The sequence below is a fragment of the Pteronotus mesoamericanus genome, unplaced genomic scaffold (assembly GCF_021234165.1).
Source record: "Pteronotus mesoamericanus isolate MK-2021 breed Mesoamerican mustached bat unplaced genomic scaffold, CSHL_Meso_final scaffold_31, whole genome shotgun sequence".
Lineage (NCBI taxonomy): Eukaryota > Metazoa > Chordata > Mammalia > Chiroptera > Mormoopidae > Pteronotus > Pteronotus mesoamericanus.
The window spans coordinates 36,661,807-36,688,114 of record NW_026555312.1 but is presented as its reverse complement, the minus strand read 5'-3'; the positions used below and the strand labels follow the sequence as shown (position 1 = coordinate 36,688,114).

Here is a 26,308-nt window from a genome sequence, read left to right as displayed (position 1 = left end):
GTAAAAATACAACCCAATTTTAAAATAACCATTTCTCCAAAGAAGATGTACAAATGGTCCACAAGCACATGAAAGATGTTTAACATCATTAGCCATCAAGGAAATGCAGGTTAAAACCACGATGAGATACTGTTTCACACCCATTAGGATGGCTAAAGGTAAAAGATAACAGGTTGGCAAACATGTGGAGAAATTCTGAAACCCTTATTCATTGCTGGCAGGAATATAAAATAGTGCAGTCACTGTGGAAGAGTCTGACAGGACCTCAGGATGTTATACACAGTTATCAAAAGACCTAGCACTTCTACTTGGGAAAGTGGAGTTTGTTTTTCAGTTTATAAAAATTTTCTAAAGTTGACTGTGGTCATGACTGCACAACTTGCCAAAAACATTTAAAAAACCATTGATTTATACACTGTAAATGGGTAAATCGTATGGTACATCAATTATACATTAATAAAGCTGTTATTTACAAAAAAGGGAATCCATTAAGGCTTTCAGGACTGTAGCTTAGAATCAAAAGGGAGGCAAGCCTACCAAATTGATCAGGACACCTCATCAATGTTGCTATTACATAAAAGGTAAAGTGTGACTTAAGAAGGAAGAAAACTATACCTCGTATCTACCATCAACAGCATGGGCCACACACTCAGACTCTATTACTATCTGAATATTCAATGACTAACAGCTTTATAATTCCAGGAGCAAATCTGATGAACAATTCATTAATAAACTTGAATCCTCCATTTATTATGGAAATAAAGCCTCTGCCAATGTTTATAGTAATGAGAAGGACTATAACTCAAGTGACGGTCTTCAGATTAATTACTGGATAACTGTAACAGTCTCCTGGTATACTGGGATTCACTCATTCCTGGAACATAATGAATGTCTGGTATGTGCCAGGCACTGTTCTAAGTAATGGAGAGAGAACACTCAACAAGACAGATAAACACAGATATCTCTGACTCCAGAACACCAACTTAACCATTATACTCCAATAGGTCACAGAATATACTATGACAACCTCAATAATACTGATAAATTTGCCCTCAGTCAGCCAGACTCTTAGCTAATGCTCCTGAGGAAAACCCTCTGTAACGGTCCTGGACAGAAATTCAGTTTACATGCTTGAAACAGCGTCAAAAGAGAATGAAACCTAAGGTCCTGATCTATGCACCATATAGAAAGAAGTGCTATTCCTAAAACTTACCCCACAGAAACAGGAGAGAGGATATAACAATTCCCTATAATGTGGTTCATGTTAAAGTTAAGAGACCTATTTAAATTCCTTTACTCTGAACCTCAATCAATGCTGTTTTTTTATAATTTTAAAATTTATTTTAGAGAGGGAAAAGGAGGGCGGGGGGGAGGTATCGATTTTGTTGTTCCATTTATTTATGCATTCATTGGCTGATTCTTTTATGTGCCCTGACAGGTAATGAAACTTGCAACCTTGGTATATCAGGACAAAGCTCTAACCAACTGATACACAGTTGGTTAGTGCCCAATGCTGCTTTTATAATGTATATAAAAGTAAACAGAACCGGTATATCAGAAGGAAAAAGAAAAATATGTAATACTTTTCTAGATGTTGACCTCAAAATTTTAAGTGTTGGATGTTGCTGTATACAAGTTATATTAAGGAGGACTTTAAAAAGGAATAAGTGAATGATTATGCTATAGACAATGCATGAGGTATAGGATGAATAAAAAGCAAAAACTGTGCTGTCTGGCTGGTGTGACTCAGTGGACTGAGTACTGGCCTGCGAACCAAAAGGTCACGAGTTCAATTTCCAATCAGGACGCATGCCTGCATTGTGGGCTGGGTGTCCCGTTGGGGGCATTTGAGAGGCAACCCATCAACGTTTCTCTTGTACTTCGATGTTTCACTACCTCTGTTTCTTTCTCCCTTTCACTCTCTCTAAAAATAAATAAATAAAATCTTTTTTTTAAAAAAGGAAAAACTGTGCTCATGTTATGGTAATAGAGTTTTTTGGCTTTGAATAAGCCTTCCAGTGACAACACCATGTCCTTAAAAGGAAATAAAATCAATGTCCTTTGTTATAAGACTCAAAAAGTATATCCAAGAGGCCCTGGGTTTCTGGCCAAGATGGAGGTGTAGGTAGATACACCTTGTTTCCTCTCACAACCAAAAGAAGGATAACCACCAATTTAAAAACAAAAAACAACCAGAACTACCAGAAAATCAAACCATATGGAAGCCTGACAACCAAGGAGTTAAAGAAGAAACGTTCATCCAGACCAATAGGAAGGGCGGAGACGGGCAGGCAGGGCGAAGGGGATGCATAGCAAGGTGGAGGACGGTGGACTGGCTGGTTCCACATTCACAAGCAGATAAGCCAGGAGGAAAAACTGGGGAGCAACATAGATGTGCAACACAGGGTTCCAGTGTGGGAAACTAAAACCTCAAAATGCCTGGCTGTAAAAACCTGTAGGCATTGAGGCAGTGGGGGGAACTCCCAGTTTCACAGGAGAGTCTGTTGGAGGGGCCCACAGGATCCTAGAACTCACTCATCCAGGAGTCAGCACCAGGGCAGCACCTGAATTGACCCAATTAGCTTATAGGTAGCAGGGGAAGTGACTGAAAGTGGGGTGAGAGCTGAGCAAGTGGCATTATTCCCTCTCTGACCCCTCCCCCCAACACAGTGCCACAACACAGCCAAGTGGGTTGCCCCGCCCTGGTGAATACCTAAGGCTCCACCCCTTACAAATAACAGGTGCACCAAGACAAAGAAATGCAGCCCAAATGGAAGGTCAAAACTCCAGGAAAAGAACTAAGTGACAAGGAGATAGCCAACCTATCAGATGCAGGATTCAAAACACTGGTAATCAGGATGCTCACAGAAATGATTGAGTACGGACACAAAGTAAAGGAAGAAGTGAAGGCTATACAAAGTGAAATAAAGAAAAATATACAGGGAAACAACAGTAAAGGGAAGGAAATCAGAACTCAAATAAATGATTTGGTACAGAAGGAAGAAATAAACATTCAACTGGAACAGAATGAAGAAACAAGAATTCAAAAAATGAGGAGGCTTAGGAACCTCTGGGACAGCTTTAAATGTTCCAACATCCGAGTCATAGGGGAGCCAGAAGGAGAAGAGGAAGAGCAAGAAATTGAAAACTTATTTGAAAAAATAATGAAAGAAAATTTCCCCAATTTGGTCAAGGAAATGGACATGTAAGTCCAGGAAGCTCAGAGAGTCCCCAAAAAAATTGGACCCAAGGAGGAACACTCCAAGACACACCATAATTAAATTACCCAAGGTTAAAGATAAGGAGAGAATCTTAAAAGCAGCAAGAGAAAAGGTGAGAGTTACCTACAAAGGAGTTCCCATAAGACTATGAGCTGATTTCTCAAAAGAAACCTTACAGGCAAGAAGGGGCAAGAAAGAAGTATTCAAAGTCATGAAAGGCAAGGACCTACATCCAAGATTACTCTATACAGCAAAGCTATCATTTAGAATGGAAGGGCAGATCAAGTGCTTTCCAGATAAAGTCAAGTTAAAGGAGTTCCTCATCACCAAGCCCTTATTATGATATGAAATGTTAAAGGGACTTATCTAAGAAGAAGGAGATCAAAACTATGAACAGTAAAATAATAACAAAGTCACAACTATCAACAACTGAAACTAAAAAACAAAAACAAACTAAGCAAACTAGAACAGGAACAGAATCACAGTAATGGACATCTCAGGGAGGGTTATCAGCAGGGTGGGAGTAGAATGGGGAATAAGAAGCATAAATGGCAGGTACAAAGCAAGATGGGGGAGGATAGGAATAGTGTAGGCAATGGAGAAGCCAAAGCACTTACACGTATAACCCATGGACATTAACTAAGTGGGGGAATGCTGGGTGTTGTGGAAGGTGGAGGGGGCTTAGGGGAGAAATAAAATGGGACAACTGTGATAGCATAGTCAATAAAATATACTTAAAAAAAATGCCCTTGCTGGAGTGGCTCAGTGGATTAAGTGCCAGCCTGCAAACCAAAAGGTCACTGGTTCAATTCCCAATTAGGGCTAATGCCTGGGTTGTGGGCCAGGTCCCCAGTTGGGGGCATGTGAGAGGCAGCTAACTGATGTTATCCTTCACACATCAATGTTTTTCTCCATCTCTTTCTCCTTCCCTTCCTCTCTCTAAAAAATGAGTAAATAAAATCTTAAAAAAAAAAGATCCAAAGGATGACACAAATACTGATGTTAAATGTCTGAATAACATTTTCACTAAATATCTCTAATATATGTGATTTTTAATATGTACAGATATGATCAAATTAATATATTCAATAATAAAATCATTTGACCATCTCATCCCTATCTCTAGATATTTATGTATACACTAGCTGACCAAATTTTTTTTTCAAATCTTCTAAATGGAAAAATCAGAGTTGTACAATCAGAGTTGCCTTGTATTGATGCGTATACACTCACCAATATGGTTAATGATAGGACTATGATTGTACAACTGAGAAGTAAAAGGAAAAATAACTGAACATTTATTGGGCACTTACAACATACCAGACCTTGTGCTACCAGATGGGCATGTAGGGACTTCCCTATGATAACAATAGACTAGTTTGTAGCAATATTAAACAGTGTCTCTTTGGCTGAGAATCCATGTTCTTTCAACTACAGCATTAGTAAGCTACACTTTGTAAGAGGCTTAAATTTCCCTCAGTGCTCCTGAGAAGATGGCATTTATCTGTCTACCTGAGTGTGGCCACTTCGTTTTATCAGCTTCACTCTTGTTTGGTCCAGGCAGGGTACATCCCCATAGCGGTTCTTCTCGAGGTTTCCCGGAGACCTGAAGAAAATGAAACAAACCAGTAAAACAAAAAGAAAGAAAAAGTGGAGGCAGTGTGTATGTTATGTACAGAGCCTGGCAGTGCGAAGGTAGGTGTCAGTTACTGTCAGGGGTGGGTACATAGAGCTTTTCATTATCTAGACTATGTAATTCCATATCACTTAATATTTTTAATAAGTATGTATTAATATGGAAATATTTCCATTCAAAAAAAGGAAAAGAAAGAAATAGAGGTACAGCACCAATAAAATTTAGCTGCAATTAAAATTTCTACTATTGCCCTGGCTGGTGTGACTCAGTGGATTGAGTGCCGGCCTGTGAACTAAAGGGTCACTGGTTCGATTCCAAGTCAGGGAGCATGCCTGAGTTGCGAGAGATAATTCATAGATTTATCTCTTGAACATTGATGTTTCTCTCCCTCTTTTTCTCCCTCCCTTCCCCTCTCTCTAAAAATAAATAAATAAATAAACAAATAAATAGAATTTTCTGCTACTCATTTCCCAAAAGACGTTAAAAATAAATCTCTTAAGTTCCAGATTAACATAGTAGGTTGAAACACATGTATGTTTGGGTTTTTTAAAGATTTTATTTATTTATTTTTAGAAAGAGGGGAAGAGAGGGAGAGAGGGAAACATGAATGTGTGGTTGCTCACCACTGGGGACCTGGTCCGCAACCTAGGGCATATGCCCTGACTGGGAAGTGAATTGCTGACCCTTTGGTTTGCAGGCCGGTCAGTGTTCAATCCACTGAGCCACACCAGCCACAGCTGAAACACACGTTTGATACCACTCCATCCAGCAGCCTCATTAAAATTAAAAAAAAAAAAAAAAAAGACCTAATCAGTACAAACCCAAAAGTGGATCAAAAGAATTAAACCCATTTGGGCAGAGAGATATCAAAAGGATTCTGGCTGACTTGGCCGATGACAGAAAGCTAGGATCCACAGAGGTACCTACAGCCAGACAAAATGACTCACCCCTAGAAATCCCACATCCTGGGAGGCAAGGCAAGGCACAGGGCTAAAACAGAGGAATAAATAAAAATCTGAAGGACAGGCAGTGTGAATACCCTGCCCAATTCCCCTTGTCCTACACTGTCTTAAACTCCTATCCAGGCTTGGACCCTACCAGGCAAAAGAGTGGAGGAAGTAAATAGCTCTACATAAAAGAATTCTGTCAGTTAGAGTACATCAACAACAAGCTAGCTGGTCATTTTTATTTGAAACTCACTCATGCTAACACTGCTCCTAAACAGCTTTTGAGGACCCCACTCCTAAGTGTGAACTAACAGCAAAGGATTTCCAGATAATTAAAGAAAGCCCTTAACACAAAGGAGACCCAATTCAAATACTCAGGGGGGAAAAAAGCACAAAAGAGAGTTAATGAAGGCTGTAATTAAAAGTCTTTAATTAATAACCTCAAAGAGAAAAAGATATTGCATACATGAAATAAGACTAGGGATGCTATGAAGAAGGAACAGAGAAGAAAAGCTCTTAGAAATTAAAAATTATATCTTATTTAATAGAAAAAACTAAAGAGCAAGTTGAAGAAATTTCCCAGAATACAGAACAAAAAGTCAAATTGAAAAAAAATATGGAAGATAAGAGCATCATTCTAGATAGGTCTTGGCAAACTTTGGCTTGGCTACCTGTTTTTATAAACAAAAGTTTTATTGGAACACAGTGAGGCCTACCAGTTTAGCACTGTCTGTGTGATGGCTTTCACATTACAATGGTAAAGTTGAGTGCTTGCAACAAAGATTATAAAGACCCATAAGCCTAAGTATTTACCATCTTGCCCTTTAAGAAAAAGTGTGACAACTCTGCTATAGGAAATCCAAATAGACTGACAGGACCATTCCAGAAAGAATTGGCATAATACAAGGAAAGAAGAATGGAAAAAAGAAAAGTTACAGAAAGTCCTATCACTAAAGAACACAAACCTTCAGAGTAAAAGAACCTATTATGCACCTAACAAAATGAATGAAAAGGAGGACCCACACGAAGGCACATCATTGTGACATTTTAAAACAGTTAATCATAGAAAAACATAAGGATAGGAACATAAAAAACTAAAAGCAAATAAAAACATAAGACCACTAACTCCAGAACAAAAAATGGATTGATAAAGATTTAATATGTTTGGGCCCCGGCCTGCAAACCAAAGGGTCACTGGTTCGATTCCTAGTCAGGGCACATGCCTGCATTACAGACCAGGTCCCCAGTAGGGGGGTGCTCGAGAGGCAGCCACACATTGATGTTGCTCTCCTCTTCCTCCCTTCCCCTTCTCTAAAATATTTTTTTTAAGAAAAAGATTTAATATGTTTGATCATGCCATAGAAGCCCATTTAGCTCTGCAGTAATAAAATGAAAATTTACAGTCATAATAATGTAAACACTGACTTTATAAAAAATTATGACAGTCAAAAGGAGCTGGAGACAGAGTATAGGCATTAAATGTTTATCTACTGTAAAAATTAATAGAAGTATTTTAAGCATTTTATTTAGATTTATGGAAGAAATACCAGAAGAAACATGCATGAAAATGGATGACCAGGGGAGTGGAACTGAGGTTAAGGAAGGAGATTGCTGTTTATTTTGTCACTGCTTTTTTTCTTTGGTACTATTTTGAAAAATATTATTTGTGTGTGTGTGTGTGTAGATTAAAGCAAAGAAATTAATTACAAAGACTACTGATATAAAATAATATTCTATATGTTGTTAACAAGTACAAACATATATGGGACAGTGTAAACAAAATGGACTGGAAAGAAACATGCCATATTCATATTAGGGATTGCTTCTGGGAATGAGAATTTATGGTGAGGATTAGAAGGCATTTCAACTTCACAATACTTTCTTACATACAATAGAAAAAAGATAAAACATATGACAAAATATTAAAAACGGTCAGTAGCAATTCTGGTGATGGGAACACAGTAGTTTGTCATGTTATACTGTACTTTTTCACATTGTTAAAAATTCCCTCTTCCCACACAAATAAACCCAGCTAACATTTTACAAAGTTCCAAAGAAAATCCAATAAAGGAAGGATACTCTTTTCGGGGAACTGGAGCAATTATACATCTGTAGCTCCACCCCCTTTCCAATCAACCTAAACCTTGTATCTTTTATCTTATAGAGAAATTAATGGATTGAAGACTTAAATGTAAAGCATAAAACTATAACACTTTTAGAAAATTAAAAAAAAAAAAAACAGGAGAAAATATTTGGAATCTAGGGCTAGGCCAAGGGTTCTTAGACTTGGTGTCAAGAGCATAATGATGTACAAAAGGAAAAACTGAGTAAAAGAGCTGCACCAAAATAAGAACTTTTGCTTTTGCTTTGCAAGAGACCCATTTAAAGGATGAAAAGACAAGCTACAGATTGGAAGAAAATATTTCCAAACTATATACCCAACAAAGAAGCAGTACCTAGAAAAAGGAACTCTCAAATCTCAAATAGTTTTTTAAAAATGCAAATAGAAAATAGGCAAAAGACATTTTACAAAAAGAATATACAGATGGAAAATAAGTACATGAAGAGATGTTCATTAGCTATTAGGATAACGTAAATTAAAACCACAATGAGATCTCATTATACACCTATCAGAAGAGTAAAATACAATAACTGACATTGAATGCAGGTAAGGATGCAAAGAAAATGGATCACTCATACATTGCTGGCAGGTATGCAGAATGGTACAGCCACCCTGGAATACACGTAGGCAGTTTTTCATAAATCTAAACATACAATTACCATATGACTAGCAATTCCACTGTTGGGCATTTATCTCAGAGAAATGGAAACTTATGTTTACACAAAACCTAGACACAAACATTCATAAGCAGCTTTACTTGTAATAAACAGAAGCTGGAAACAACCTTCAATAGGTAAATGGTTAAAGCAAAAACAAACAAACAAACCTGCTCAGCAGTAAAATAGAACCAGCTCTTGAAACATGTGACAATTTAGGTGAATTTCAAGTGAATCGTACTGAATAAAAAAAGATAATCCCAAAAGGTTACATACAGGATGTTTCCCTTTATATAATAACGTTCTTGAAATTACAAAATTATAGTAATGAAGATAGATTAGTGGTTGCAGGGGTTAGGGGTGGGGAGGAGTGGGACAAAAGTATGTGGTAATGGGTTTCTTCTGTATCTTTTCCTGTGGTGATGGATACACAAACCTATGTGTATGATAAAAATTACATAGAACTAAACACACACATGCACACACCCTGGGAAGAGCTGAATAAGACTGGTGGATTATATCAATGTCAGGATATGGTTGTAACATTTTGCTATACTTTTAGAAGACATTACCACGGAAAAATTGTGGAAAGGGTACATGTGATCTCCCTGCATCGTTTCTTACAACTGCATGTGAACCTACAATTATTTCATAATAAAAAGTTAAATTTCAAAAATCTTTTAAAAAAAAATGTTGTGTAAGAAAAAAGGGAGATAAAGTCTCTTGGTCCATGAGCATCCTGGACAACAATGAGTACCTTGCCATCTACTTTATAAGCTAAAATTCCAAGGCAGAGTTTGTTCTGCAAATAGCTGTAACTAGATAGAACTTGATTAAGACAGAAGCCTGGAGCTGATGAGGGTTCTGGAATCTAGTTCCTGAAGTAGGGGGCTCATTCATTCAATAAAGAGAAAAGATTAGGATGTTCTTCCATAGGACTGGGATGTGTTCTCTAATTGTAACGTAATAGCTGATTTAGGTGATGCCAAGAGGACAATTCAAACCTGCTTTTTTAATGGGGGAAGGAGGCCACAGCAGAAATGACATCTCCAGTGCCCCAGAGCAGAAGCTCCCAGAGCAAGTCAAGAATCCCCAGGGCAAGTGTGAATCCTCTAAGAGTAGCCCAGAGTTCCTCCCTGCTCCACAATGCATCCCTGATTCAAAACTACAGGGGGGAAAACTGGTTAGGAAAAAATACTGGATACACATCGGAGTTTTGAACTGTTACACAAGAAACAAGAGTTATGTGTGAGAAAAGAATACTCCCCCCCACTTTGATATACGCTCTGCTTTCTTTTTCTTCTCTTACTTTCCTTTGCATTCTTGATCTGCTTATTGACTTTTTTCTCAATTGCTTCTTTCTTACTTTCTTTACCTGTTTTCTAACTCATTATTTCTCTCTTCCCTTTTGCTAAAAGGCCCTCTCCCTGCATCTTCTTTATAGCACAATGACTAAGCTAGATAGGAATGACAAAGGGGAAGAGGTACTAAAAGAATCATGGATTCCTCGAACATTTAAGCCAGACACATAGGTGAATATCAGAGTCTAACATCACAGGAACGCTGAAGTGCAGAAGAGGAAAAGAACTTGTGTAAGTCACAGAGGACATATTGGCTAAGCTGAAGTTTAAGCCTGGGAGCCACTGGGATAGCTTTCTTGATTTTCAACAGACAGACCTCAACTTGGGAGAGAAAAAAATTTCTGCCACAGCCCACAAAAACATGGTACTACAAGTGAGCAGCAGTGAGAGAAATTATCTATGTTCTATTGTCATCAATAGTTATCAAGTAGCTATGAACCAGTTATGAGCTAACCAGGTGGTTTTGTGGTAGTTTGGGTTGAAGGAAAATCCTAAGAGGCTAAATTCCCAAGTGTTACTGATTCTGAGTTACTTTGTTTTTGTTTTGTTTTTCTCTTTCGGGAGGCCATTTATAGTCCCTTTCTTCTTGCTGCCCTTGCCAATCCTGACACCAACACAAACTAAGTTCTTTCATGATTCTAAATCTCAAATTTGCAAAGTACAACTGAAGGCATCCCAGAGTAGTATATGAAGAAAAATACAAAGAGATGAAAGAAAATACAGCATTGCAGTTTTCTCTATTTCTTGTGTTTCTTTCTAAAAGCCTTATTGTTGTTAAAATATATTTTGCTGGGAGATATTTCAACTAACTTGTCTTTCTCTGGAAACCAGATGCTTAGAGAAACAACTCTAAGGCCTGTTGCTGGGGTCCTTAAAGTCGCAATCGTAGAGGATTTCTGAGGCTGGGTTCCCAGAGATACAGCTCGAAGTAACTGGAAGTGTTTTGGTCAGAACCAGAAGCATTTCCTCACAAACTAGGGATTATTTCTCTGCCTTCACAAAGCATTGTAGAACATCTGCCTGGCCTCAGACTTGGAGTTATTAGAGATGCTCTCAGAACAGGAGGACTTTTTTAAAATGAACTTTTGGAGATAGCCTGGGACTGGGGCAGAGTTCCTGGAGCACTGCCCGAGTCTGCATCGTGCTGGCCTCTTGTGCCCCACACTGGGAGCAGGTCTTAAGCGCCCACCCTGCCCCTCAGCAGACCAGGCTCCCACACCCACCCAGGCCCCACACCACTTGCTGCCTGAGGAAGTCACTGGGTATGACTGCCTCCAGGTCGAATATTTCTGCATCTTGAAGATAAAGCAAAAATATCCTCTGCAAAAGATGGATTTTTGTCACTTTCTGTGAACTAAAGCAATTCAATGTCTCTTCTGAATTGTTTCTGCACTTTATGAACACAAGTTGAATCACTCAAACCTGAAAAACAGTCTGAAACTGGTATCCATCAAAACTTGGTTGATGAGCAAACCCATTCCAGGTTGCCTCCATCCACTAGACACAGTGTAGTGATGTGTTCTACCAACGTTTCTCATTATGAATTCCAAGTGGAAATAGGAAGAGGATTTGATGACTTCTGTCCATCTTGCATTGCACACTCCTACAGGAACACTGGTGACTATAAAAATTACAAATCTGGAAAACTGCACTGAAGAATGCCTGAAAGCTTTACATAAAGTTGTACTTCTACCCCACTTTTCTGGCACCCCAACATTACAACTTATTGGACCATTTTCACTGTTGGCAGTTGGCTCTGGGTTACTTCTCAATTTATGGCCTACGGTTCACCAAGTTGACTATGGAAGACTTACTTTCCTGAAAAATGAGTCAAACTTTTAATAAGAAACATTCTCTTTGGTGCAGTGAGAGGGTTGAACTGTCTGCACCAAAATGGCTGCATTCACAGGAATTTGAAAGCCAACCATATCCTCATTTCTGGTGATGGCCTAGTGACTCTTTCTGGCCTGTCCCATGTGCATATTTTGGTTAAGCATGGACAAAGGCTTAGGGCTGAGTATGACTCCCCACAGTTCGGCACATCAGTGCAACTGTGGCTGAGTCCAGAGCTGCTGAGACATGATTTACATGGATGTAATGTAAAGTCAGATACTTACTCTGTTGGGATTACAGCATGTGAATTGGCCAGTGGGCAGGTACCTTTCCAGGACATGCATAGTGCTCAGATGCTGTTACAGAAACTGAAAGGTCCTCCTTATAGTCCACTGGATATCATTATTTTCCCTCAGTCAGAACCCAGAATGATAAATTCTTGATCAGGTATAGATTCTGGGATTGCAGAAAATGTGCTTGTCTCCAGTGGAACTCACAGAGTAAATGGTGACAGATTGCAAACACCATCCTCAAAAACTTTCTCGCCTGTCTTTTTAGTGTGGTACATACAGCTCTGTTTGCAACAAGATCCTGAGAAAAGGCCATCAGCAAGCAGTTTATTGTCCCATGTTTTCTTCAAAAGATGAAAGAAGAGAGCAAGGATTCCATACCTTCACTGTTGCCTCCTGCTTATCACAAGCCATCAATAGCAATGCCTCCAGCATCACCTTGGACTGAGCCAGAATGTGATTTTCCTGATGAAAAAGACTCAAATTGGAAATTCTAGGGCTGCCAAATCCTTTTATGTCCTATGTACTTGACACTTCTCCCTGCTGCTTTGCTTCTGTATTGCTAGGTACAAAAACTACAATTATACTTGAAAATACAGTTGGTGCACTGGAGAATCTATCATTTAAAACCACTCTATTCAAAGGAGCATGAGTCTGTATCCCCTTTAATAGCTCAGAATGCTATTACAACTCTAGGAAAACTTTAGAATTATTAACCCAGCTACATATAGGGTCACCTATTCTCAAATTTTTGCCCCCAAAGTTGTGACTAACTCTTCTTTTCATACTCTCAATATAGCTTTTGAGTCAGTTAATTCTTTCAGTATTTTGCTGCCCTCAGGGGAATGAGACGTCAAAGGACAGTGCTTCCAGGTACATTTTTTCCTCCCAGATTCTCTACCGTTTTTGATCAGCTATTGTTAGACCAGCAGGCTAGTTTACCCTGGCATCAAACTCTTCTGGTAACAGGGGGAATGTTTATACTTTCCCATTTTCTTCTTATAATTACCAAACCGAGCCTCACTCACATTAAATGATTCACTTGAAATATATAGAGAAGTTGTGGTTTGCTTTTTTTTTTTTTAAAGGGGCTAAAGTCATGCACCCCGTGGGAGCTCAATAAAGATTTACTGAATTGAAAAAAATTAAATGAATTTTTGAATCCTCACACAGAAGTGGGAAAACTTGAGGTTCTACATTCTGTCAATGCATCAGTCAGTGCATCACGGGTTTTCCTTGAAAGGATGTGCTCTATGCTGCTTGAAAGCAAAGAATGGAGACTGGTGAGAGAATATGAAAAACTAAGTATTGGATATATAGGCTTGGTGTCCATGCAGCAAGTTATGAGGCTGCTGTTAGGGTAACCAGAAATCAGGCACAAGAAAGAAAAGAAATACCAAAAATGAGAGGAAGCTCTGCAGCTAGGGTGATCCTTTGCAGTTCGTGGGAACCGGGAATGTCCACAGTTATGACTTGTAAGACAAAGGTAAATGATATGAGAGAAATGGAAATTTAGGATTTGAAGTATGTAATATGTGCAGCTACAAGTTTTATAAAATCAGTCCTTTGGTAGAAAACAGTGGTGAGTACCATGTTGCAACACGACTGTATAAACTTACTTTGGCTTAATATGGCATCTAGAGATATGGCTGCTGCTTTCTGAGGGAAAACTCGAAAGAGCTTTCCTTTTGAGCATATTTAGAAGAGAGACTCATGAGCAAATAGATTCAGCTAGTTGTTTACCTGGAATTCAATTATTATTAAAACTCCCAGCCCCTTCCTTTTTATTGCCAATAAGCCAAAATATATGTTGACTTAAGAATGTCTAACCCTGTAGAGAATTTTAAAAAGACTTTATTTAAGACTTCTGGCCAAGAAAGAGGCATAGGTAGATAAGCTTTGCTTCCTTGCACAACCACAGGAAGGACAACAAATTTAAAAAGAAAAAAATCTTAATTGCCAGAAAACCAAACTGTATGGAAATCCAACAACCAAGGACTTAAAGAAAAAACATTCATCCAGACCAGTAGGAGGGGCAGAAACAGGAAGCCAGGGAAGAGAGGACACACGACAGGCAGAGAGACTGGCGGACCAGGCAGTCCCATATTCACGAGCAGAGAAACTGGGAGGAACAACTGGGGAGCAACACAGACTGCGCAACCCTGAGTTTCAGCACAAGAAAAGAAAGCTTCAAAACCACTGGCTATAAAAACTTGTGGTTTTTGCAGCAGCAGAAGAAACTCCCAGTCTCACAGGAGAGTCCATTGGAGGGACCCACAGGATCCCAGAACATACACAAACCCACCGACCTAGGAAATCAGCACCAGAAGGGCCCAATCTGCTTGTGGGTAGTGGGGGAAGTGACTGAAAGTGCAGTGAGAGCTGAGCAAGCAGCATTGTTCTCTCTCTAACCCGTCTCCCACATACAGCGCCACAGTGTAGCCAAGTGGGTTGCCGCGCCCTGGTGAATACCTAAGGCTCCACCCCTTACAAATAACAGGTGCACCAAGACAAAGAAATGTAGCCCAAATGGAAGGTCAAAACTCCAGGAAAAGAACTAAGTGACAAGGAGATAGCCAACCTATCAGATGCAGAGTTCAAAACACTGGTAATCAGGATGCTCAAGAAATGATTGAGTATGGCCACAAAATAAAGGAAGAAGTGAAGGCTATACAAAGTGAAATAAAGAAAAATATACAGGGAAACAGTAAAGGGAAGGAAACCAGGACTCAAATCAACGATTTGGAACATGAGGAAGAAATAAACATTCAACTGGAACAGAATGAAGAAACAAGAATTCAAAAAATGAGGAGGCTTAGGAACCTCTGGGACAACTTGAAACATTCCAACATCTTAATCAAGGGTGCCAGAAGGAGAAGAGGAAGAGCAAGAAATTGAAAACTTATTTGAAAAAATAATGAAGGAGAAATTCCCCAATTTGGTTAAGGAAATAGACTTTCAGGAGATCCAGGAAGCTCAGAGTCTGAAAGAATTTGGACCCAAGGAAGCACCCACCAAGACATGCAATAATTACATTACCCAAGATTAAAGATAAGGAGAGGATCTTAAAAGGAGCAACAGAAAAGGAGAGAGTTACTTATAACAAAGTTCTCATAAGACTATGAGCTGATTTCTCAAAAGAAACCTTATAGGCACGAAAGAGCAGGAAAGAAGTATTCAAAGTCTTGAAAGGCAAGGACCTACATCCAAGATTACTCTATACAGCAAAGCTATCATTTAGAATGGAAGGGCAGATCAAGTGCTTTCCAGATAAAGTCAAGTTAAAGGAGTTCCTCATCACCAAGCCCTTATTATGATATGAAATGTTAAAGGGACTTATCTAAGAAGAAGGAGATCAAAACTATGAACAGTAAAATAATAACAAAGTCACAACTATCAACAACTGAAACTAAAAAACAAAAACAAACTAAGCAAACTAGAACAGGAACAGAATCACAGTAATGGACATCTCAGGGAGGGTTATCAGCAGGGTGGGAGTAGAATGGGGAATAAGAAGCATAAATGGCAGGTACAAAACAACACAGGGGGGAGGATAGGAATAGTGTAGGCAATGGAGAAGCCAAAGAACTTATATGTATGACCCATGGATATGAAGTGAGGGAGGGGATTGCTGGAGGAAGGGGAGGTGTTGTACAAGGTGGAGGGGGAAAAGGGGAGAAAGAAAAATGGGATAAATGTAATAGCATAATCAATAAAATATACTTAAAACAATTTATTTGAGCCAAAACTGACCAATGCTGAGAAGCAATAGCTTAAATGGTCCCATGAATTACTGTGAGGGACCCTGCACCCTTCCCTCAGAGAGTAATGTTATAATATAAATGTTCTACAGAGAAACTCCATAAATGAAAGGACCAGAGATCACACTAAGGACAGGAACAGAGAGCCTACACTTTTGTGTTTTTCCTAAAAATACCTGCATTTCAGGAAAATATTCATAAAAAATGCATTCATTATTACGTGGGTTCCCTTTTGTTACCAAAGACCATCAGAAATTTCAGAGCACTGAATGTTGGCAACAAGCACCAAAGCAGGAGGTACCTCTTTCTGGAGGAAAGAAACCAGCCATCACTAAGTAAGAGTGATGCTCCCTAACACAGGCCCTGAAGTACAGAAGGAGCTATTGCCAGCAGATGCCAGAGCATGGTGGTTGGCCCAACCTTTCCTACTTACATGGAACAATGGAAAGTGCCAACAGGGTTCTCACGACGAATGTCTTCATATTCCTCATATATCCCCTGCTTTTGCCTGGTGCTAACATAATTCATCAACTCTTGTATGGTCATGGCATGGGGACCTGGAACATGCACTGAGTCCCAGTCTAAAGCAGGAGGGAGGGAGAGCAGGATGATCTCATCGAAGGGATCCGGGTGGCCATTCATCTGGGGTAAGAACTGGAAATTCCAAGTGGCGAGGTCCAGTTTGACGTACCCACCCAGGTTTTCTGGAAGGCACTCTCTGGGCAGGTGCTGGGTAACCTCAGAGGTCTTCAATATCTGAATCTGGAAGGCCAGAAATAACCAAGTGAGCATGTGGGGCGGCGGGGGGGGGGGGGGGGGGGGGAGACAGAGAAGATAAAGAACAGATGTGCTTCGGAGATGTAAAGTACAGCACAGGGAATGTAGTCAATACTATTGTAATAGTTTTGTATGATGTCAGATGGGTACTTGAAATATCAGGGTTGGAGTGGGATCGCACTGTAAATTATGATTGTCTAACCACTATGATGTACACCTGAAACTAATATAAAATAATATTAGGTTTGGAGAATGGGATGAGATTGGCCTGAAATACTTGATATAGTTTTCAAAGTAGACAGTACTTCATCTGCCTGGGGTTGAAGTTCTATAAATTCCCCAGACAATTACTATAATGTATATCAAATTCACTCCTGGAATTAGGGGCTCTGTTATATACCTTCTGAAAGGAAGGTATAGTGAACAAAGGTGTTATTTTATACTATTTACATCTGATGCAGGTATTCACCTTTTGACTACAAATAATACATAGGTAGTGGTTATTTTTGTCAACTTAAAACTAGACCTACTAGCTTTTGCTTTACTTACAGATCGGTATAGATGTTTTCAAAGATAAGTTTCTATGAAAGTCAGACAACACCAGCCACCAAATGGAAAGTAGTCCAGGAAAAATTCTAGAAAAGTCATAGTAATACCTAATTCTGCTCTCTGCTGGAACATAGCCATACTGAACCATATTAGCCTAGTTCGTTGTTCCCTAAATCGATGTGGAATGAAGGTGTTGATCTCTCTTGCTGCTGCCTCTTCCTGAAATGTCCTCTTTCCTTCCTTGGCCTCTTTAAGGACAGCTTATAGCACATGAAGCCCCTCTGCCCAGGCAATGTTCTCCTCCGTGCGCCTGCGGAACCACAGTCCTCTGCACTTGTCTGTGTCCTCTCTCAGAACCATGAGCACCTCCAGGGTAAGGACTGTCTTGATCAACTTTTCATTCCTAGGGCCCAGAGCCTGGACTGTAAAGGTGCTCAATATATTTTGAGCTTATTCATGCATTTATGCTTGTATACATAAGTGTAAGAACTTGCCTAAGGAGTCTTCTCGAAGAGTTATGTGAGGAAAGAGCTCCCCTACTCTGAGTCACTAGGTCCCTAAGCAGTTCCATAAAACCAAACATCTTCAGTTCCCCCTCTCCAACTCAAGTTGCTGCAGCTATAAAAATCTTCCTTGTTATGATTCACATAGCCTCATAATCCTTTACTACAAAAATCTCTGATAATATTTCACAACTTTATTATCTTATCCTGTTGTCCAGTGTTTCAGATGTCCTTTCTTTCAAGTGTAGAAATGAATGAGTGAATGAGTAAAACCACAATCTTTCAGTCCTGGAACATTCAGGGGATGATCACAGAATTAAGAGGGTTTTAGATTAATGCTTCTGAAGTTAGGAAGCAACAAACTGTTTTAAAAGAAAATGCCAGGAATGTAAGTAGAGACACAGTGAGAAACTCTCCTCTGCCCCCAATGGTGGTCAAAGGACTGCCTGGTATTTCCAGTTGAACAAATTCAAACACCAGTTCAATTAATGCGATTATATTAGATGTTGTTAAATATTAAAGGCCTGTTATAGCACTAGGCTAAATTTTGGTAGTAGCTATCACTAAGATAACCATGGGATATATTCCTTCAGTACTATTTTTATGCAAAGTGCTATGATGGGGGTGTACTTAACATAAAGCCTGTCCAGTTCCTGACTTGAAGGAACTTGTAGTGCAGTGGGAGAGCAAGCCTGCACTGAGCTGAGAAAGAACAAAGCAGAGAATAGACATGAATGCACTGACAGAAGCAGAAAGTGCTCTAGACAAGACAGCAGGATGCTTTCTGAAGGAAGAAAATTAATTGGCAGGTTTTAACAGCAGGAATGGGAATCTATCTATCCACCTCCAAATAAAATAAAGCTAGCTTGCCTTACCCTCTCACGGACTTTGTCCTTCAGGAGGAGGCTGATAATGGAATAGGGCACTCGGAACCATATGGGGGCTCCCACAATCAGCACTTTCTTCAAACGAGCTGGAAATGCTCCCTGTGGAGAACACATACAAGGATTTCAAGATACCAGTCCGGGAACTGCAACAGAGCCTAATGGAACCTGTGACTCTTCAGGCCCAAAGTTTAGGTTATAGCACTTTCTCTCCATTCTTACCCCGCAGAGTGAGTCTGCAGCTTAATTCAGGTTTCACTTGAGTAGCTGAAGAAAAAGTGGTTTAAAAAAATTAAAAGCTGATTACCTTTAAAGGTAATGATGTTATGTTCTTGTAGGCATAAGCCTTATGGATCAAAAACTATTTCTGATGTTTTTTATCAGCGTACAATGGAGGACCACTCCCAAAAAAATGATTTATAGAAAATTGTATGTTTATTCTTACATATGTAAACTTCAGTCACATTCAAAGTACTCTCCATTTGATGCAATACAAATATAGAAACATTTGTTTTTTCCACTGCTCAAAATACTTCTTATATGTGGCGATTTTGATGGCTTTTAGTGCTTCTGCCTTTTTTTTTTTTTTTCGGTTTCACCTCTTCCACATCTGCAAAATGTTTCCCTTTGAGGATTTTTTTATTGGGGAAACAAAAAATGTCAAAAGTTGCTAGGAGTGAGATCAGGGGTGAGAATATGGAGGGCAGGGCACAGGGGTCAAGCTATTTTTGGTCAAAAACTGCTGAACACTCAGCACAGTGTAGGCAGGTGTGCTTGTAAATCACCCATCACAAAATGGGCAAATGTAGTGGAAGGGTCTTCAACAAAAATTCACTGAAGCCAAATGGAACCTCTCACAACATAACAACAGCAGGTATACAGATACAGATGGGTTCCTACAACACCCACCTAATAGGGGGAGGTTTGTGCTAAAGGGTCCCACCTTCCAGAAGATAACCATTATTTGGGGGAGGGGCCTCTCTTACACGTGTGCATCCTTAAGTTGTGCTTATTAAAACTTTAAGGCAAAATTAGATCATGAATAAAGTGATTATGAAAGAAACACTTCTCTCATAATTTTTCTTTTATTCTGGTATCTGTATATTTATAATTTTTTTTACCCAACTCTTCATTTATTTATGTATTCATTTATTTAATCAATAAATATGATCTAGTAAGCCCAAGTGCAAATGAGGTCCAAAAAAAAAGGAGATACCCTAATCTGCACAAGTCATAAGAACAAAAAACAATGACTTTGTAATCCACAGCTCTACGTTTCTTTTAGTTTCGCAGTATCTCAGCCCTTTTCATAGGCAGAGATATCAAGTAATATTGGCAATCCAACTGAGAAATTATTCCCAAGGAAATTTAAAAAAGAGAGAGAGGAAACTATAGCTAAATATCTTGAACCACTTTATCCCTCTTCTTTTCAACAAACTGAATCTCAATTTGACACGTCACTCTCTGAGTACTCTCCAGTTCTACTAATTTGGGGGTCTGCAAACATTCCCTATAGAGAATATACAGCATCCAGGACAAAATTCTCCAAAGGCCTCTTCACTGAAGTCTGAGAAATTACCTTTCATCTCTATTTTCCCTGAAAGATGCAACAGTTTATTTTCAGGGCCTAAATATAAATGGCCAAGGCCCCTTTAACAGCCATAACAAAAACCAGTCTCAAGAAACAGCTATATTTCCACAAAATGATAAATAGAAAGTAGAAGCCATTACCTCTGCTTTCAGGGCAAAGAGATATAGACTTAGACCTAGTTCTGTACAATGCTTTTTGGTACACACATATGCTGCTGATGTAACTCAGTAACACCTTCTAGAAGGCATCTGGCAGCATATATGACCTTAAAAATGTGTATCCTCTAATTGGGTAATTCCATTTCTGAAAATCTAGTCTAAGGAAATAATGAGAAACAAAAAGATTTATAAATAAAAATGTTTACTAAGTTTTTATTTCTTTTAATTATTTTTTTTAATCCTCACCCAAGAATATGTTTATTGATTTTTTGAGAGGAAGAAGTGAGAGAGAGAAACATCAATGTGAGAAAAAAACAGCCATTGATGCCCCCCTTCCCCCAACATACCTCATCCAGGGAACATACCCATAACCTAAGTATATGCCCCAACTGGGAATCAGATCCACAACCTGCTTTCACATAGGATGATTCTCCAACCAACTGAGCCACCCGGCCAAGGCTACACTTTTATTTTTGACGTTAAAAATAGTACTTTAAAATTGTAAATAACATATGTCTGAAAATGGGTAATGGTTAACAAAAATGTCATATCTCTCAATAAGACTGTTACTTAAAATAAATACTTCAAAGATTTTTTTAGGTTCTGGCCAAGATGGAGGCGTATGTAGATAGGCTTTGCTTACTCACACAACCAAAAGAAGGATGACAAGGAATTTAAAAACAAAAAACAACAAAACTACCAGAAAATTGAATTATATGGAAGTCCCACAACCAAGGACTCAAAGAAGAAGCATTCATCCAGAGACTGCTGCGGGGTAGGAGGGGCAGAGATGGGCAGCCCAGGCAGAGAGGACACGCAGCAAGGTGGTAGCTGGCACACCAGTTGGGTGAAGCGGTGTCCGGCAGACCGGCTGGTCCCACATTAGCATGCTGATAACCCTTGAGGAACAACTGGGGGCAACACAGGCCTCACAACCCAGGGTTCCAGTGTGGGAAACTAAAGACTCAAAACCTTGGTTGTAAAACCCTGTGGTGATAGTGGTAGCAGAATAAACTCCCAGCCTCACAGGAGAGTCTGTTGGATGGACCCACAGGGTCTTAGAACATGCACAAACCCACCCACCCAGGGAATCAGCACCAGAAGGGCCCAATCTGCTTGTGGGTAGCGGGAGAAGTAACTGAAAGTGAGAGCCAAGCAAGCAGCATTATTCCCTCTCCGACCCCTCCCCCCCACACACATAATGCCACAACACAGCCAAGTGGGTTGCCCCGCCCTGGTGAATACCTAAGGCTCCACCCCTTACAACATAACAGGTGCACTGAGACAAAGAAATGTGGCCCAAATGAAAGAACAGATCAAAACTTCAGGAAAATAACTAAATGACAAGGAGAGAGCCAACCTATCAGATGCAGAGTTCAAAACACTGGTAATCAGGATGCTCAAGAAATGGTTGAGTATGGCCACAAAATAAAGGAAGTGAAGGCTGTACAAAGTGAAATAAATAAAAATATACAGGGAAACAGTAAAGGGAAGGAAACCAGGACTCAAATCAACGATTTGGAACACGAGGAAGAAATAAACATTCAACTGGAACAGAATGAAGAAACAAGAAATCAAAAAAATGAGGAGGCTTAGGAACCTCTGGGACAACTTTAAATGTTCCAATACCCGAAACATAGGAAAGCCAGAAGAAGAGGAAGAGCAAGAAATTGAAAACTTATTTGAAAAAATAATGAAGGAAAAGTTCCCCCCGCCTGGCAAAGGAAACAGACATGGAAATCCAGGAAGCTCAGAGAGTCCCAAAGATGTTGGATCCCAGGAAGAACAAACACATCAAGACAATCATAATTAAATTACCGGAGGTTAAAGATAAGGAAAGAATCTTAAAAGCAGCAAGAGAAAAGGAGAGTTACCTACAAAGGAGTTCCTATAATACTGTGAGATGATTTCTCAAAAGAAACCTTACAGGCAAGAAGGGGCTGGAAAGAAGTATTCCAAGAAAAATTTAAGTATATCAAAGAAAAAGAAGATCAAAACTATGCGGAGGGGGGGTAGCAGGAAAAAAAACTATAAACAGTAATATTACAACAAACTCAACTATCAACTGAACCTAAAAGAACAAAAACAAAACAAACTAACCAAACAACTACAACAGGAACAGAATCACAAAAATGGAGACTGCATGGATGGTTATCAATGAGAAGCAGGAGGGAAGAGAATGGGGGAAAAGATACAGTGAATGAGAAGCATAATTAGTAAGTACAAAATAGACAGGGGAAGTTAAGAACAGTACAGAGAATGGAGAAGCCAAAGAACTTATATGTACCACCCATGGACATGAACTAAAGGTAGGGTATGCTGGAGTGATGGGGAGTTGCTGGGTGGAGGGGGATAAAGGAGAGAAAGAAAATGGGACAACTGTAATATTATAATCAATAAAATATACTAAGAAAAGATTTTTTTAAAACTTTGAAAAATGCTCAGAATATAATCCTAAAGAAAACCAAAACTATAATCTTAATTTTGTTTAAAAAAATTACACACACACACACACTTTCACAGAAAAAAGATTATAAAAAATTATATCAAACGGTAAGTAGTTTATCTCTTATAGGTGGGATCATGAGTAATTTTAATTCTATTTCATATATATATATATGAAAATATAATCATATATATATGATTTTATTTATTTAGTTTTAGAGAAAAGGGAAGGGAGAGAGGGAAATATCAATGAGTGGTTGCCCTTCGAGCACCCTCTACTGGGAACCTGGCCTGCAACCAAGGCAAATGCCCAACTGGTAGTCGAACCAGTGACCCTTTGGTTCACAAGCTGGTGCTGAGTCCACTGAGCCACACCAGCCAGGAAAATGTTTAGATTCTTTATTCTAATAATCCTACTTCTAGAAATTCAATTCAAACAAATTACTTAATATGCAAACAAAATATGGATATAAAAATGTCTGTTAAAAATTGATTATAAAATATTTAAAAACCCAACAACCTAAAAATAGTTAAATAATTTGTAGTAAGTACAGGATAGACTAATATTCAGTAATTACAACTGTTCATAAAAAACGCTGATAGAGCTTATTGTATACAAAAAATTAAACATATAATTTTTTGAAAAACTTTTAACAGTGTCATACACCAAAATGTAAACAGTGATTATTTCTGCATGATAGTACCAAAGGTAATATTTCTTCTTAATGCATATTGTTTTGAGTTGTCCAAAATTTTCTACAATGTATTTTTTTCTAAATATAATAGTATTTTAAACAGTAAAACATAAATATGAAAAAATAAGCCACCCTATAAACAATAATAAGTATAAAAGTATAATGGTAAACACCTGATTTACAACAGCAGTTTTGCACACACACACCATTCATACACCCTAGCTGTTCATCTTTCTCTCTTTCCCTATAACTCACTTGTCTTCGATAAAAGATGATTTATCCTTGGTGTATGCTATGTTTTTATAAATGTATGTACATATTTTATAACTTAGAAATATGAAAATCATGCAAGATAAATAATTTTTAAACTTTATTGAAAGACAGCCCTGGTCTGTGTGGCTCAGTGCATTGAGTGCTGGCCTGAGAACCAAATGGTCGCCGGTTCAATTTCCAGTCAGGGCACATGCTTGTGTTGCGGGCCAGGTCCCCAGTTAGGGGTGTGCGAGAGGCAACTACACATTGATGTTTCTCTCCCTCTCTTTCTCCCTCCCTTCCCATCTGTCTAAAAATAAAAAATAAACAAAATCTTTAAAAAAAAAACTTTATTGAAAGACATAACAAAGACGTAAAAAACCATCTCTGAAAGGGAGAATACTATAAAGATGTCAATCCTCCCTAAATTAGTTTATTAATTCACTACATTCAAATAAAACGCCAGAGTGTTTTATTTCATACACCTTGACTAAATGACTCTAAAGTGCATCTAATTTAAAGATAACAGTTTAAAAATTTTCTTATCAGATTTATAATTTTGAAAAAGTTACCTCTGGGGAATGGCATTTGGGGTGGCTGAGGGAGAGGATTAAAAGACTTTTCCCTGAATTCCTTTTATAATTAAAATAACTAATTGTAAAATTCATTTTAAGTATGCATGTTATATATACACCATAAAACTTAAATAAAAGTACATAGAAGTATACATAAAAGAACACCTGTAAAACAGTTAAGACTGCTTAGAAATAAAAGATTATGAGAAAGCTTGTCCTAGAAGATATTAAACTTTATTATAAGGCTAAAATAAAGAAAACAGTGCATATATTAGCCTACATGGCCAGATAAATAGAACAGGGAGTCCAGAAATAGAAACACCAACCATATGGGAATCTAGTAAAAGATAAAGGTATTACCCCAAATGAGTAGGAAAAATGTATTAATTAGTAAATGTTGCCAGTGTAACTACTTGATAAGCAAATTATTTTACCTATATTATGTATCAAATATGACATATTATTAATTATACTATATATTATAAAAGTTATAATATATAGTATATTATAAAATATAAAAATTAAAATGAAACATAAAGAAAAACAGTGTGACAGTACACACCTTAAAGTTGAACAAATTATATACATTGCAAAAAATGCTGGTAATGTGTACTTAATAATATTCTTTTTTTAATTTTTAAAAATATGTTTATTGATTTTAGTGGGGGAGAAAGAGAGAGAACATCAATTGGTTGTCTCCCATACTTGCCCTGTGATAGAGGATCAAACCTGCAACCTTTTGCTGTATGGGAAGACAACCAAATGAGCCACAATGGCAAGGGCCTTAATGATATTCTTAATAATAAGAGTTATAAATCAATAAGAGATATCCCATGCAGCAATTTTTTCACCAATATGTCTCCTAAAGCAAGGGACATAAAGGAAAGAATAAACAAGTGGGACCTCATCAAAATAAGAACCTTCTGCACGGCTAAAGAAAACATCCGCAAAATGAAAAGGGAGCCCACCATATGGGAAAATATATTTGCTAATGATACATCAGATAGAGGTTTGATCTCCAAAATACATAAAGAACTCACATGACTCCACTCCAAGAAGACAAATGATCCAATCAAAAAATGGGCAAAGGACCTGGGCAGACACTTTTCCAGGGAAGGGATACAGAGGGCCCAGAGACATTTGAAAGGATGCTTGGCATCACTAGCCATCGGAGAAATGCAGATCAAAACCACAATGAGATACCACCTCACGAACCAGTCAGAATGGCCATCATAAACAGATTAACAAACAACAGGTGCTGGCGAGGCTGTGGAGAAAAGGGAACACTAGTACACTGTTGGTGGGAATGCAGACTGGTGGAGCCACTGTGGAAAGCAGTGTGGAATTTCCTCAAAAAGTTGAAAATGGAACTGCCTTTTGATCCAGTGATTCCCCTGCTGGGACTATACCCTAAGAATCCCCAAACACCAACTCAAAAGAACCTATGCACCCCAACATTCATAGCAGCACAATTTACAATAGCCAAGTGTTGGAAGCAACCTAAATGCCCATCAGGATATGATTGGATCAAAAAATTATAGTACATTTACACAATGGAATACTATGCAGCAGAAAGAAAAAAGAACTACTAAACTTCACGACAGCATGGATGGAACTAGAGAGCATTATGCTAAGTGAAATAAGCCAGGGGGCGAAAGACAAATACCATATAATCTCACATATAAGGGGAACCTAACCAACAAAACAAAGATGCAAGGAAAATAAGACCAGCAACACTGAAAGGAAAAGAAACCATTGGAGACAAGAGGGAAGGAGGGAGGGATGGGCAGGAAATAAGGGAGGGAAGGGGCAAGTCAAGGAACATATAACAAGGACTCATTGACACAGCAAAAGTGGGGAAGGATTGAGGGAGGGAGGGGGGCAGGGGGGCAGGGGGAAAGTGGTAGGGGGAAGGCAGAGACAAATGTATTTGGAAAAATAAATTTAAAAAATTAAAAGAAAATTAAAAAAAGAATTCTACTGATATTAAATAAAAATAATAAACTGAACAATCTATTAACAGGTGAAAGAAAAAGAAAAATGGGTAAAGCA

At 38.6% G+C, this 26,308-nt stretch overlaps 1 protein-coding gene and 1 pseudogene across 1 annotated transcript in view; one reads left to right on the top strand and one right to left on the bottom strand.

The window, feature by feature from the left end:
- PTPN9 (protein tyrosine phosphatase non-receptor type 9) overlaps positions 1-26,308 on the bottom strand; it is a 92,093-nt gene that overhangs the window by 11,049 nt on the left and 54,736 nt on the right. Inside the window, exons 6-8 of the mRNA XM_054592047.1 lie at positions 18,532-18,642; positions 16,261-16,589; positions 4,734-4,827 (exon numbers count right to left, since the gene is read on the bottom strand). Of these exons, the coding sequence (XP_054448022.1) occupies positions 4,734-4,827; positions 16,261-16,589; positions 18,532-18,642 (534 nt within the window). The remainder of the gene's footprint in view (positions 1-4,733; positions 4,828-16,260; positions 16,590-18,531; positions 18,643-26,308) is intronic.
- On the top strand, positions 11,311-12,423 carry LOC129085624 (STE20-related kinase adapter protein beta-like; annotated as a pseudogene).